We start from the raw sequence: 17,143 nt of genomic DNA on the forward strand, positions 1-17,143 counted from the left end.
GCAGTATATAGAGACCTTAGATCCAGAGAAAAGTAATGGATTCTAGACATGTTTATACAAACAGCCTATAAGCTAAAAATGTTTATGGTTTTAAAAGGTTATATAAAACCCCAAAGCAATAAATAAAACAGCAAACAATATGCAACAGAGATGGAATGTACAAAGTCTAAAATATTTATAATCTGGCCTCATAAAGGAAAAGTTTGCCAACGGTTGAATTAGATCATTGTCATTTCATTAGACTTAACTCCTGGTAAGAGCACATAAAATGAACAATAGACCCCACCCCCAGACTTAAAGCATAGAGAACATCCCAAAGCTGCATTTCACATGGTGATATGCCAACACATAATACATCAGAAGCTTCTAGAAATGATCATATACTGTGAGCCTCATAAGTACATTTTATCCCCAAATTATCAAATTAAAAATAATTCTACTATGTTATAATTATAGAAAAATTACACCTTATTAAAAATCACTGCAGCCTGGATCAAATGCAGTGTTAATATGCATAGGTAAAATTCCCTTACCACAAACACCGTTAGAACTCAAAATTTGCCAAAACTCTTCCAATCACTATTGAAAAATCCTTTCTACAATAAAATCCTTTGTTCAATAGTCTATTTGATACAGTAAATATTTTCTAAATTTCCTTTTCAGTAAATCATAAAATTACTTTGATAAATTCACATGATGATGACATAACTATGGCAGGGTATGTACACTGGGGAAAAGTCATAAGTAGGATTTTCTTTGGTAGGCACATCCCACCAAAGGATTCAGTCAAAGGATTGTGGTGAATAAAATCTAATCAAAATCAATAATGTCGAGGCTGGGGTTGTGGCTCAGCGATAGTGCACCCGCCTAGCACATGTGAGGCCCTGGGGTTCGATCCTCAGCACCACATAAAAATAAAATAAATAAAATAAAGGTATTTTGTCAACTATAACTAAAAAATACAAAAAAAAGAATCAATAATGTCTTGCCTGTAACCACAGCAACCAGGGCAAGGTGAGGCAGGAAGATCACAAGTTCAAGGCCAGCCTCAGCAATTTAGTAAGGCCCTAAGCAATTCAGCAAGATTATTTAGCAAAATAAAAATGAATAAAAAGTGCTGGACATTACAGTTTAGTGGTAATGCACACCTGTTTTCAAACCCCAGTTTAAAAAAATAATACTGTCTTCAGATTTATCATTTGACATATCTACATTTATTAAAACATTTCTATTTCCACCACCAACACAGAAATCTAGATTGTCATGACTCATCCTGGTTGCTACCCTAGATTTCCAGTCTATCTGCTGTCATTCTTACCCCATTCCAATCTATTCTCTCTACTGTAGCCAGAATTACAATGCATTTCTTAAAAAGCAAAACTCACATTCTATTTTGTTGTTGTTGTTTTAAACCCTTGAATTGTTTCCTACTAGTCTTAGAATAGATCTACAAGATCTTGAATGGTCTGACCTCTATCCAATTCTCCAGTCTTATCTGGTGAGACATTCTGCTCCCTGTGCTCTATCCAAATTGGTTTCCTTTCCACCTTAGGATCTTCACACAAGCTGTTTGAATTCCTGGAAGGACTTCCCAATTTCCTTATATATAACCAAATATGTTACTATGACCACAAATAAAGAAACTTTAAGAGGAAAATATTGATTTTTGATAAACAATAATGAAGATAAACAAGGAATGATAAGAAAAAGACTAGGAGACTATCTTAGATTATATGATGAGGGAAAGCCAAACAAGGAAATGTCACTTAAGCTGTGACCTAGGAAATCCCTACTTATGTTTCAATCCTTAACTTAGACTTCATTTCCTTAGCAACAACTTTCTCAGAATCTCTCAGATCATATGTGTCATGCTATTAGAAACTTATAATGGTATATCTTTCATTTTTCATTCTTAGCAGTTATTTAATTAAAAGTTTTTCTCTCTTAATAGGCTGTAAACTGTCGCAGGACAGGACTTTGAATTTTACCATTTATTCCTTCCTAATGCCTAGTTCTAATCTCTAATACCTAATCCAGTGCCTGGCAGAGTTGTTAAAAGGATTAAAAATAGTCAATTCTACAATTTATGCAGTAAAATTCAGTGAAAAGAGATGAAGCATGAGTCAGCCCATGGGAAGAGGTTCTTTAAACAGAATCCAAATTAAGGTATTTAAGGAAGAATTTCACACTGATCTATGAAACCAATGGCTATAACATGGCCTTAAAATTGTGATTTTAGAGATCAGTCTTGTACTGTCTGATACTGTAGCTGCTATCACATGTGATTATTAAGCAAATGAAATGTGGATAGAATAAATGGAGATGATTTGTAAGTATAACATACATGCTAGATTTCAAAGATTTAGCATGAAATAAGAATATAAAATATTTCATTAATAATTTATATATTAATTATAAATTAATGATAATATTTTAAATGCATTAGGTTAAATAAAATACATTATTACTTTCCTTTTATTTTTTATGATGGTTGCTAGAAAAATTAATGATATATGTGGCTTATGTTAAGTTTCTGTTAGACTATATTGACATAGACACACATTTCCTAATAAAGAGTCAAGGAAACAGTACAGGTATTTTTAGACACATTAACAGAAACTTATATCAGGGAATAGGGAAAACCAAAATAGGTAAGCACTGCCTTAGGAGACAAAAGTCGGAATCTAAAACTTCACTAATATACTGTTAGGACTTTGCTTTAGAAAGGGGACTTCGGAGGTATGAGACAGATAAACAAGAAATCCTCCCTATATCAAAACTTGAGAAACATCAGAGGCTTTATGCTAAGATTATCTTACATAAGAGTCGAATAAGGATGATATCATGACATACTACAAAGAAAATTGAATTGAGTTTCTAGTCTAAATCCCATCACTTACTGCTGTCCAAACCATATAGCATTTAGTTTTCTCCCCTTTAAATGATATGAATTTATAAATGAGACAGGAAATGTGGCTTATAAATTAAATATAATATGAAGTCAATCCATACCATGACAAACTGACAAACATCAGCACCACCCATCAGATTTCTGCTATTAAATGTATCAATGTTTCACACCAAACACTGCAGACTCTTACTATAAAAAATAGCTTTTATAAAGAAAAACAAAAAGGACCTTTTTATCCTACTTCTATTCCCCTTACTTCTTGCATAAGCTAATCACTGAATGTAGAATAGGATATCCATAAAATATTTACAATAAAATATCCTAACACTTATAGAAAGAACCTACCTCAGCATCATAAAGACAAAATATGGAAATCCCAAAGCCAACCTCATAATAAATGGAAAAAAAAACCTGAAAGCATGAACTTTAAAATCTGGAATAAGACAAGGATGTCACTCTTTAACATAGTGCTAGAAATTCTAAACACAGGAATTAGGAAGAGAAAGAAATACAGGGGGAAAAATAGGTAAGCACAAAGTCAAATTATCATTGTTTGAAGACATTACAATTTTTTTTTTTCATACCAGGAGTTGAAACAAGGGGTGCTTAACCACTGAAACACATCCCCAGGTAATTTAGTATTTTATTTAGTGATAGGGTCTCACTGAGTTGCTTAGGGCCTTGCTAAGTTGCTAAGACTGGCTTTGAACTCCTGATCCTCATGACTCAGCCTCCCGAGGCTCTGGGATTATAGGTGTGTGCCACCACACTTGGCTTTGAGTGACATGATCTTATACATATTAGATTCCAAAAATTCCACCCAAAGACTGTTAGTGCTAATTAACAAATTTGGCAAAGTAGCAGGTTACCAAATCAACACACAAAAATCAACAGCTTTCCTTTATACCAACAATGAATCTGTTGAGAAAGAAATCAGGAAAACAATTCCATTCACAATAGGTTCAAAAACAAAGTACCTAGAATAAATCTAACCAAGGTAGATAAATACCTCGACAATGAAAACTATAGAACACTGAAGAAGAAATTGAAGATCTCAGAAGATGGAAACACCTCCCATGTTCAGGGACAGGCAGAATTAATATTGTTAAAATGGCCATAACACCAAAAGCAATATAAATATTCAATGAAATCCCCATCAAAATACCAATGACATTCTTCACAGAATTAGAAAAAAACAGTCCTAAAATTCATTTGGAAAAATAAAAGACCCAGAATAGCCAAAGCGTATTAAAGCCAAAATAATCAATGTTGAAGGTATCACAATATCTGACTTCAAATTATACTACAGAGTTATAGTGACAAAAAGTGGGTGGTACAGGCATAAAAACTGATTATAGACCAATGGAACAGAATATAAGATACAGAGACAAACCCACACATCTACAGATATCTGATCCCTGACAGAGGTTACAATAAAATACATTAGAGAAAAGACAGCCTTTTTACAAATGGCTCTGGGAAAGCTGGTGTTATCCACATATAGAAGAAACTGATCACTTATCACTCATTATGAACAAAAATCAAGTCAAAATATATCAAAGACCTAAGAATTAGACAAGAATATATGCAACTCTTAGGAAAAAACACAAGGTCAACATTCCAGCTTTTAGTTACAAGCAACAACAATCTCAGCAGGACCCTTTATAGCTCAAGAAATAAAGCCATGGAGTTAATAAATGGGACAGCATTAAATTTAAGTTTCTACACAGCAAAGGAAACAATTAGGAATGTGAAGAGAGAACCCACAGAATGGGAGAAAATCTTTGCCAGCTACTCATCTATCAGAGGATTAATATCTAGAATATATAAAGAACACACAAAACTTTACACCAAAAAATCAAATAACCCAATTAATAAATGGGCAACTGAATCAAACAAACACTTCTCAACTAAACAAATACAAACAGCCAACAAATATATGAAAAAATGTTCAACATCATTAGCAATTATAGAAATGCATATCGAAACTATACTGAGATTTCTTCTCACCCTGGTCAGAATGGTAGTCATCAGGATCATAAATAATAATAAATGTTGGAGAGAATGAGGAGAATAAAGGAACACTTTTACACTGTTTTGGGGATTTTAAATTAGTACAACCACTATGGAAATCAGTATGGAGGGTCCTCTAAAAACCTAGGCATGGAAACACCATATGACCCACCTATCCCACTTCTCAGTATTCACACCATGATTAATAAAGGTCTCTTACTACAGTAATACATGCATAGCCATGTTTATCGCAGCATAATTCACAATAGCCAAACTACAGAACTAACCTAGGTATCCATCAATGGATTAATGAATACAGAAAATGTGAGATGTGTTTTATTGAGCCATAAAGAAAAATGAAATTATGGCATTTGCAGGAAAAAGGATGGAACAAGAGGCCATCATGTTAAGCAAAATAAGTATAACTCAGAAAGTTAAGGGTTCTCTCATATGTGGAAGCTAGAGAAGAAAAAGGAAAATAAAGTGGGGAGAAGATCTCATGAAAATCGAAGGGAGATCAGTAGAGGAAAGGGACTAAGACATGATAGACAAGGAGTGGGGAGGCAGTGCTAGGGAATGATATTGGTCAAATTATATTGTTATATGCATGTGTGAATATGTAACAACAAATCTCATTAATCTATATATCTCTAATACATCAATAAAAATATGGAAAAAATCTAACCCATGCTAAAACATATTTACATATATCCTTCAAAGCATACCATAACATAATAAATATTAGATCTGGAAAGGATCTTGAAAAGACCTCAAACCTGTTTTTAGTGGTGTATCATGTGTCAGCACTATTTTGCTGATCTATTAAAAGGACTCTGGAATAAATACTTTTCCAAGGGCTAATAGTCATAGAAAGAAAACTATAACTTAAATTTCTTATCTCCTAGAATAATATACTTTTGACCATTAAAACTTTGAGATGAGGTATTCAATATGTTTTGCCCATGCTGGCCCTGAACTTAAGGGATCCTCTAGCCTCAGCCTATGGAATACTAGGACTATACCTATGCACCACTGTGCCAGGCTTAAAGAATAAATTTTCCATTCATTTCTGTATTGATTAATTTATTTCTTTCTTTATTGTGGTACCAAGGATCAAGCCTAAGGCTTTGCAAATACTAGACAAACTCTCTAACCCTGAGATGCACGCCCAGCCCCTGACCATTTTAATGAATCTAAAATAAAATACTCACAGATAAAGTATGAAGAAGCTGCCCTGTAGTAGAATTCCACACTTTCAAAAGGAAATTGTTCACTGCAGTAATAACTGTGGTATCATAACGATCCCAGGCCACCATAGTCACCTTTAGTTTAGTGACTTTGTCTTCTCCTGATGGTAAATTATTCCTAAACAAAACAATTTGCAGTATTCATACCTTATAAACTGTTAACAAAGGTGCATACAAAATAAGAAATTATACTAATTTCTCCAGGCACATGTAAGTGGTTAAATTTTTAAAAACCTCGACTATCATTTAAATATTATGAAATAAAAAATTACATAAATATACTTGCAAATAGGGCAATACAAATGAGCTTATTTCAGGGAGAAAAAAATATCTTAAAAGGACCTCAATGTGGACTTAATTTTGAGAATTCAAAAAAGTGAAATGGAAAATAAATCTATTACTATATTGAAAAATAAAACACAAGGTTACATTGACTACTGGACAATATGAAAATGTATAATGGCCACTGTATTTCTTTCATTATTATTTTAAAAAATCGAATAGGTCTTGCTGGGCATAGTGACACATGCGTATAAAATGACTTGGGAGGCTGAGGCAGGAGGATTGCAAGTTCCAGGTGGGCCTCAGCAACTTAGTGGAACATTGTCCCGAGATTGACTGATTAAATAAATAAATAAATAGAACTGGGGATGTACTTCAGTGGTAAAGCACCCTCTATTCAATCTCCAGTAACCCATCCCCTAAAAACAGTGAACTAATAGGCCTTTAAAAAAAAAAAAAACTATGTAATTCATTAACTTGTTTTTTGGTACCAAGTATTTAACCCAAGAGTGCTTAACCACTAAGCAAAACCTCAGCCCTTTTTTAAGAAAATAATTATTTTGAGAGCTGGGTTGTGACTCAACAGTAGAGCGCTCGCTTAGTATGTGAGAGGACCTGGTTCAATCCTCAGCATCACATAAAATTATATTAAAACATGCTCTGAGTTGCTTAGGGCCCCTTTTTAAGTTGTAGAGGCTGGCCTCAAACTTAAGATTCTCCTGTCTTAGCCTCCTGAGACTTTGGGATTACAGGAGTGTACCACAGCATCCAACTTGTAACTTTTGATTTAACTGAATGGGGCAATAACAATTGCTGGCTATAACTACAGTCAATTCCACATTGTTATTAAGAAGATAATTAATATCATGCTCAAATATTAAAGGAATTTTATTGTCCCAAAAAGATAATTATGTTTCTTCTGTTCAACAGTTAAGATTATGAAACAGGATGTTGATAAAATGTACATATAAACACTAAGCTGGAATGCTATAAACTATTATAAAGGCATATTCAGAAAGTTAAGAGAAAAAGTTAAACATGATGTTAATTACTTAACATGGACAACCCTCATACTAAAGGTAGTAAAGACACATATTTAAAAAGTGACCTATAGAAAACTATAAGGCAGAGAGTGATTCTCTGAACATCAGTAGAGCACAGAGATCTTAGGGTCACAGTAGACCAGAATTTTGGATAAGTCAGCACTGTTCTAATCTATTAATTAACAGCAAAACACAATTTGCTTAGAGACAAAATAAAGATGCAAATATCACATGTACCAATTAAATTGAAAGTATCTATTTACATAAGCTATTTTATGTTCATTATTAAATATGTCAATAGGCCTTAAGAGAACCACTGAAGCATCTAGTATCAGTTCTTACCCACTCATTTTAGTAGCCATATCTAGCACTATACTCTTCCATTCTTGTTGTTGATATTGCCATATTCTTGCTGTTCCATCTCTACTTCCACTAACAAATCTTAAACTGGAAAGAAAAAGTTAAAATAGTCTTGTTACTTTTCTCCAAAATTAGAATAATTTTTTTATTAGAAAAGTAATATATCCACCTTCATACACTACTAGGGGGAATATAAAATGGTGGCACAGTCACTTTGGAAAACAGTTTGGCAGTTTCTTTTTTTTTAAGAGAGAGAGAGAGAGAATTTTTAATATTTATTTTTTAGTTTTCGGTGGACACAACATCTTTATTTTTATGTGGTGCTGAGGATCGAACCCAGCACCCCGCACATGCCAGGCGAGCGTGCTACCACTTGAACCACATCCCCAGCCCTGGCAGTTTCTATAAATACTAAACAAAGTTACCATGTGACCCAGCAATCCTACTCAGTTATATTTTGAAAAAGAAATAAAAACATAATTCCACAGAAAAAACATGCACATGCATACTCATGGACGCATTATTCATAATAAGTCAAAAGTAGAAGCACCTCAAATGTCCATCAGAGGCTCAAATTGGTAAACAGTATATGGCATATATTCATACAATGGAATATTACTCAGTAATGCAAAAGAATGAAAATAATAATATACATTGCAACAAGGATTAATTCTGAATAGGCAAATAAAGAGAAATGAAAAGTAGATTAATGCATGCAAAGAAATGTTGAAAAGGGGATGGAGTATTGGGGTTGACAGCTAAACAGTATGGGTTTTCTTTAAAGGACAATGAAAATGTTCAAAAAATTAACTGTACTAATTGTTACACGACACTATAAATATACTAATAGCATTAAATTCTGTATTATGTGAATTATACCTCAAATAAAAATGCTATTTTAAAATAATATATTTATTCACCCACAATTTTGTTACTGTTAACACTTTAGTATCTATTCTTTTAGACTTTATTAAATACATGAATGTATACTTATATATTTTCCCTTACATGAAAAAAAAATTCACTACATGTTTTTCCCTAGGTTAACTGAATTTTGTAGATTTATTTCTATGTTGACAAGTATAAAACTATCATCACTTTTAATAAGTGCTTAACTATATAAATATTATCAAAATTTATCTAATAAATCTTCTAATGATTAATATTATATCATTTCCCATCTTCAACATGACAATTAATGCTGTAAAGAACATCTCTACATGTCTTTGTATAACCCTATAAATATCTGTGCTAAGTTGAAAAGGAACATTTTTAAAGCTTTTGATACATACTACCACACTATTTCACTAATAGTTTTTTTTTAATTATTTATTGAAACAATTCATACTCTCATGAAAACCTGAGGAAAGTAACTTTTTGAGGGGGTAGGATTACTAGAGATTAAACCCAGAGGTACTTAAGCATTGGGTCATATCCCCAGCCCCTTTCATATTTTATTTTGAAACAAGGTCTTACTAAATTGCTTAGGGCCTCCCTAAGTTGCTGAGGCTGACCTCAAAATTGTGATCCTCCTGCCTCAACATCCCAAGTTGATGGGACTACAGGTGTGTACCACCACACCTGGCACGGAAAGCACTCTTAGTAAAAACCTATAGCCATGATGGATATTATGATTTTGCATTATCTGTTTATTCTGGAGGAAATAATTGTTATTTTAATTTTCATTTCTTTGACTATTAGTAAAACTGGAAATATTTTAAATGAATTACTTTTTGTTTACCTTTATAAATAATAATATACCTTTATAATAATTATTTATTATTTACCTTTAACTAGTAAGAATTTTGAGCATGAACAAAAGTAAAATCACATACATTCCTACCTCATAAAGAAATCAAATACTAATATTTTTATTTTCATATATTGTATACATACATTACATATTCTGCATGCCCCATTTACTGGTTATTTTTCGCTTACTCAAAATAAAGCTCTTTAAAGACATAGTTACAAATAAGCACAAGAAGTTATTTTCAGAAAATGTTTTCACTATAAATGAAATTTATCATGAAGTCTAAAGCATTTAGGGTTATTTTATCCTCTATAAGCTTGTCTATTCAGGCCCAGTTTCCTCATTTGCACAAAGCTCAGCAGACTTTGATATTAGAGTTGTGCTATCATTGAAAAAGCAATTCAGAAGTCTCTCTTCATACTCATATATATAAGCATATATTATTCTATGGATACTGTTATACTTAGTTTAAATTGGACATCTTTTAATATGTGCCACAGAAATAATTAAGACAAAATAATGTGTTTTCATTGAAAACAAAAGCAAGAAAATAAAATTTCAGGTTATTTTAGCATGGAAGAATACTAGGTGTATATATCTTAAAGGCTATAACTCAGTAAGTTAACCTTAAAATTTACTTGAAGCTTTTATCATTCATAATGTAGACATCACTTTGAGGATCATAATTATTTACTCTTGGATTTAACAAACTTGTACAAATTCACCATGGTAATCACCTACTGTTCAAAATATTTAAAAATAAACTGTGGTCACCCATATAAAGTCCTAACAGACATAGATAGATATACGTTTATGCTAAGAGGTTAAAATTTTAAATCCATTCCAGGTTAAATTTTAGACCAGGAAAGACTTATCACTTTGAGGGGACCAGACAATATAGAGGGTTCACAGATATCTGTATAGAATTTCTGAGTTTACAGACATAGGAATATATACATCATGAAAAACAAAGGCAATAAATGATATAGATGTTCAGAGGAAGTCAAGATAAATTAAAAGGCTGGAACACTCAGGAAAGGCTTTCAGGTAGGACATGAACCTTAAAAGGGAGATAAGATTTAGATCAATCAAAAGAAGGGATAGAAAAGAGAAAATAGGAAAATAGGGGGATAGGGAAGGAACAAATGTAGGATAGAAAAAAGGAAAGGTCAGAGGAATGCAGGGAATGACATTTGGGGTTAGGAATGATGGAAAAGTGTAAGCAAAGGAATGGATAAAATAATATACATAGGACATGTCAGGAATAGTGCATAAAGTCAATTAGGCTTAATATAGGGATTCATATGGGGAATAGTAGATCAGGAATCAAAGATAAATCTAAAAAAGTTTTAGGGAGCTCTGAATGTTGGGCGACATTTGATTTCTATTCCATGGGCAAGGGAGAAGGAAACACTAAGGATTTCTAAAGAACTATATTGTACGGGAAGAGATGGGCAGGTGAAATAACACAATTCTTGACTAAGATAGGAAGATTGTTGCCAAAAGAAGTGGAAAGAGCAAAATAAGAAAAGAAATCACTCAGAAAAGAAGAACTTATAGACTATGGTGACTATTTGATTGAGAATCAGGAAGGGATGTGTTGAACACCATTAAGGACATACAAAGTTTTTTTTAAATCTATGTTATGGGATGGAAATAATACATCTACAGTAGAGGTAGATGGTTCCCAGGGATTAGTAGAAAAACATGTCAAACATTTCTTTACACAAATACGTACTACATAATTACCTGTCTCCATTGTTACAGAACTGAACTGCAACAACTTTGTCCTAAGATAAAAAAAGAACAGATTTTTGGTTAAAATAAACTTTTAAAATAGACAATGTATACCTCACTTCATATTCAAATGTGAAAAAGGCATAATGGAGTAGTTTATGATGCTATAATTTCCTTTAAAAATAAGCTACTTTTCTAAAAAGAAAAAAATTTAATTAATGAAGCATAAAACAATGTATTAAGGTGGCAGCAATTTGAAACTTCTTTATGAACCATATATCAAGAGATATAGCTGGGACTGTAGCTCCGTGGTAAAGTGGTTGCCTTGAATGTGTGAGGCACTGGGTTCAATCCTCAGAACCACAAAAAAATAAATAAAGATACTGTATGTTCATCTACAACTAAATAAATATTTTTTTAAAAAAGAGATATATAGTGCTGAGTGTTCCTTTCCTATGGTCTGTAAAAGAAAGAATATTAATCTGACTGAATAATAGCTAAATGAAATTTCCCACTTAATTCTTTTCAATTTCAGAATAAAAATTAATCACTTTCTCATTCCCATGTGGCTTATTTAATTATTTTACAATGCAAAGTATAAGCAAATACTTGGTATTTCCTTCACTTTAGTCCTTGATAAGAAAGCTACAGTGCATCCTCAAATATTGCATATTTTCACAATCTATAACTGCATTTAAATTTAATTTTAAATTAAAAGAAAATGTCAACTATCTTTTTATTTAAGTATTTTAATTTTTTTAAAAAAAATTATAGTCTTCATATATAATGAAGTACTCCTGATTTATATTGTTTTGTGATTTCACTGTTGTATTTATCTGATAGATTCTGAATTCTTACTGACAGGTACAATACTTTGTTTGAAATATTCTGAAAGAATATTTTATGGCTAACATCCATCACTGATTTCAACAGTGTGTATTTAACTTTTCATATTTTTCTTCTTATCTGGACTCCTGCAAATCAAACTACTAAATCAAAATTTCCTCATTATTATACCCCTCAAGTCTTGCCCATTCATTTATTCTCTCCTCTCCTAGCTTTCAATATACTTCAGCACACTTGTATATATACCCTACTTTGGTAATAACTGTAAAGATATCTTCTTATCATGTTCTAGCAGAGATTTCTTCTATTGATGTCTCAGACAGAGACCATCAGTGTTCCCTACGTTTTTCTTTCAAAATTTAAATAATATTTCAGGAATTTTGTATCTAGGAATAAGTGAAAACAAGGTAAGAGTTCAGCTGGATTCAGTATATCTTCATAAGGGAGATACTCAATTATGTTTGAATGATAGGACAAAAAGCAAGAAATTATTTCTAAAAGCTCCCGAGAGGAGGTTTCTTTTTTTTTTAATCGTAATTTCATTTTATTTATTTATTTATTTATTTATTTATTTATTACATTTGAATCAGATGGGATATAATTTCTCATTTTTCTGAGTGTACAGGTTGCAGAATTACATTGCTCATGCAGTCACATATATACCCACAGCAATAATAATATCTATTTTATTCTGCTGTCCTTGGTTTCTAGCAGGAATCTCTCGTACCACAAATTTCAGGAACAATTGATTTTGCACGTTGCAAGATATTTTTAAATCACCTTTTAGAGAACTTATGTGTTTATTGATATATACTAATACTATTCCACATGAGATGTCAACAGTAACAAGAGTAGTAACATTAACACTTGGAAAGCTGAAAGCTTTTAATTGCTTAGTAAACAGTTTCTAAAGTGAGGCACATGAAATGTATTGTGAGCTGAAACAGAAATATCCCCATACTTCACAGTAAACAATTGTTTGAAGTAGTAAGGGGAAAAATAGAGAACGAAGAAAGGTATATGTGGATATAACTAAATAATAATAGTTCAACACTTTCTAAAAAAGCCACTAGAGAGTTGGTGGAGACTAAGAGGACAAGTGCCAGCCACCAACAGCTTTTACCTACAAAATATACCTGATTTTTCTATATTTAAGACAATTGTTGCTAAGGAGGATTGGATTCCACCCACAAGTCTTTCATGACATTCTAAAAATGATCATACTACTAAGTTCATTAAAAAAAAATTGGGAGGTAACCAGGGATTGAATCTAGGGGCACTTAACCACTGGGACACATCCCCAGTTTTTGTTGTTGTTGTTGTTTTGTGACAGGGTATCACTAAGTTGCGTGGGCCTCATTAAATTGATATGGCTGGCTTTGAACTCTTGATCCTCCTTCTTCACCCTCCCAAGCCCCGGGGATTACAGGCATGCACCACCATGCACAGAGAAAAGATGACTTTCACTAAGACACAATTAATATGTCATTATTAAAACTACAGATTTTAAGTAATAAGCAGCTTGCATGTCTAATAAAAACAGGTTAAAAAACAGGATTTTCACAAACTATTAGTGCACTGTGTGTGTATATAAAATATGCATATTGTAGTTCTTTTCTTATGATATACAGTTAAATCGAGCCCATATTGAGTACTACAACTATAATAAATTCAGAATTTCACACTTATCTTCATTATAAAAGAGACTGATCTGAAAAGAGAAAATAAAGTTTTCCAGAGGTTTTAAAATATAAAACAAAACATATTTAAGTTTCATATTTTGTTCTTACCGTATGTGATTCTAACTCAGCAATTTTCTCAGGGATCTCAGAACCCAAATAGTATATTCTAATCACATGGTCAGTGCTACCTGTTGTAATGAACATTCCACCTGGAAGATTAAAAAAAAAAAAACATTCCAAGGAGCTTTTAAAATTCTCTGATTGCTTCCTTACTTGTAAGCTACATCATTATTTATAGAAGGGCTTCAAGAAACACAAGGTTATCTTCTAATAATTAAGAGCACACTAATATTTTAGAGAAAAAGAAATAAAATCAAAGAAAAACAAGAGAAATTTTTGAAATGCCCATATCATTCACCCAACAAAATTCAACTATAAATACAGGATTATGGATTACAAATATTAAAGTTCTTTCTACTTTATGCAAAAGCATAACATTCAAAATTATTTAAGATAATCTAGTTATAATTCTCTTTAGAAAAATTATACTAGTTGAGTATAAAACTGAACTGCCTTCAATACGATGAAAAAGTTCTAGATATTAATGGCAGTAATGGATGCAGAACAAGGTAAATACACCTAAGGCAACTGTACACTTACAAATGGTTGCAATAAATTTGAGGTCATGTATATTTTACCACAACAAAAAAATAAGGGAAAAAAGGTTAGCAAGTATAGAATTCCTTGCAATATAAGAAGCACTGTATCACAATGATTATGGTTTCTGTAAAAGTCAGGGCAAAATTTTTGTATTAAATGTGGAAAGACACCACACATTTTGTTAATGGATATTTGGAGCAAGGATTGCATTTTATCCAATTATTGCTACCTTGTATAAAATGTATTGTATAAAATGTATTATCACATGTTAATCAGAGTCAAAAAAGATTCAACTAGTGTATGGTTTATATTGTTGGAATGCTTCCTTTAATATCAAGTACATAAATTTTTCTTCATAAAGTTAAAAACACATTTTACAAGTAGATCATTTAATATTTTCAGATTTCAAGACTTAAAATTTTTTTACATACCAGAACTGAAAGATGAACACGATATCTGAACTCCAGGTCTTGATCTCTCAGTAAATTTCACTGGGCGATCTCTGAAGGAAACGGGAGGATTTTTTAAAAATGTTTATCTTGTTCATTTAATAGGCAAGAATCTTTGTAGAGTTGTTTTCTGTTTTATTTTGTTTTTTGTTTGAGATTATGGTCTTACTGTGTTGCCCAGCTGGCCTCAGATTCCTGGACTTAAAGGATCCTCCTACCACACCTCTGCTTATAGATGTATGCCACTGTGCCTGGCTTAATGGACAAGAAGCTTAACACATTGCTGGATATTGATTTATTTAGTGACAATATTATAGAGGAAAACTAAAGGGAAATGGCCAGTAAGTACGATCATTAAGGTTAAAATTAAATAAATCTTTCCAGGCGTGGTGGCTCACATCTGTAATTCCAGTGGCTCAGGAGGCTGAGGAAGGAGGATCGTAAGTTCAAAGCCAGCCTCAGCAAAAGTGAAGCTCTAAGCAACTCAGTCAGACCCTGTGTATAAATAAAACACAATATTGGGCTGGGGATGTGGCTCAATGTTAGAGTGCCTCTGAGTTCAATCTCAAGTACCTAAATAAATAAATAAATAAATCTTAGAAATATAATTTATGATCAGCATTATTTATACTTGTTAACATATTATCATGTTATTAGTACATGTTCTTATCAAGAAATGAGGCTCCTTACCAAAATTGTACATGTGAATTAAATAGTCGCTTCAACATTGACTTCATTAAATTTTACTCTAAAATCTCTAACCATCAATTATTATAGGTATGGATATTAATAAAAACACACACATGACATCTTTAAATATTTGGACTATTAAGAATACAGTAGTAAATAAAATAAACATGTTTAAATTTTCACAACATTTGTAAAATTCTTTTAAACTTACCTAAACTTCATTGTTTTTACATGCCATTGCCAAAAACAGATTGTTCCATCAGCACCAGTAGAAGTGAGGTATCTGGTTGTGCCTTTAGTTGATGGACAAAACTTTAAAAGAAAAATCTGATTCAAATATAAAGTTTCTATGTTCAAAATAATTTCAATCAAAGCATGTTTTCAGATTATAATCACTTTTTAATAATGTAATTAACTAAATTCTTTTAAGAATTTCAGTTTCAACACATTAAATTTCCTAGAATAATAAATAACTTTTAAAAATGTAAAATACCAAAAAATAAAATAAAAGGGTAGTTGACATTAGGATAAAATACTTTGGTCCTAAAAAAATAACTACCTTGGGCTCATTTAACATAATACTCCAATAATAATATTTTAATAGCTTTTAGTGGAGAATACTCATGAGGTCATTACTAGTTGAACCATTAAAATGTGCTACATATTTTTTATGTAAAAAAACTGTGGAATTTTAGAGTTATGGATAGAACATCAGAAATATACCTAAAAACTATGATTAGAAAATTTAATATTTAGGTATTTGAGTTTTAATATCTTAAAGACCAACTTCAATGAAGTATATTTTGATCTTTTAAAATTTAAACCATTTTCAATTGTATTCATGTATAAACTAAATACATCAAATCTTTGTTCAATCATTGTGGAAAAATAGACTAAGGAAAAATATAGGTAAGTTACCATTTTTAAAGAACTATTATTATGCTAGAAAAACCATGTCCTTTATCATATAGCTTCTCAGGCTTTGACCATCAGTATTTTACATGCTCAAACAAGAAAATCTTAGAGAAGGGTGGGCCACCAGGCTCTTGGTGTCTAAGACACAAGAATAAATCTGAAAATCAGACCAGAATATCTAGGATTCCTGTGAGTTTTTAAAATCCCAAATAGAGATAATAAATAATTTCCATTTGAGATTGAGATTACATTTACAGATCAAGATACATAGGATTGAAATACATTTTGAACTCAAATCAAAAGAAAATCATCATTATAGATATTAAATCACTTAGTTTTCTTATTTATAAGCACAGAACCTCTAAAGACTTCAGAGTTAAATACAAACAAAATTATTCATAACATATTTGTCAAAATACTTTTTTCATGTATAACTGAAAAAACAAATAAAAATTTAAAAAATAAATTGAATTAAAACAAAAAATTATCAGTAAAAATTATCCATTAATAACCGAAGTACAGTAAAGAAATAAGGACTCTGAGAGTGTCTATACA

General features: G+C 31.7%; 1 protein-coding gene across 1 annotated transcript in view; it reads right to left on the reverse strand.

The window, feature by feature from the left end:
- The window catches only part of BRWD3 (bromodomain and WD repeat domain containing 3), a 124,740-nt gene that overhangs the window by 55,725 nt on the left and 51,872 nt on the right, over nt 1–17,143 (reverse strand). The window contains exons 9-14 of the mRNA XM_081278037.1: nt 15,885–15,985; nt 14,966–15,036; nt 13,983–14,083; nt 11,359–11,399; nt 7,839–7,943; nt 6,136–6,289 (exon numbers count right to left, since the gene is read on the reverse strand). Of these exons, the coding sequence (XP_081134163.1) occupies nt 6,136–6,289; nt 7,839–7,943; nt 11,359–11,399; nt 13,983–14,083; nt 14,966–15,036; nt 15,885–15,985 (573 nt within the window). The remainder of the gene's footprint in view (nt 1–6,135; nt 6,290–7,838; nt 7,944–11,358; nt 11,400–13,982; nt 14,084–14,965; nt 15,037–15,884; nt 15,986–17,143) is intronic.

This window comes from Spermophilus citellus, assembly GCF_964194105.1.
Source record: "Spermophilus citellus genome assembly, chromosome: X".
Lineage (NCBI taxonomy): Eukaryota > Metazoa > Chordata > Mammalia > Rodentia > Sciuridae > Spermophilus > Spermophilus citellus.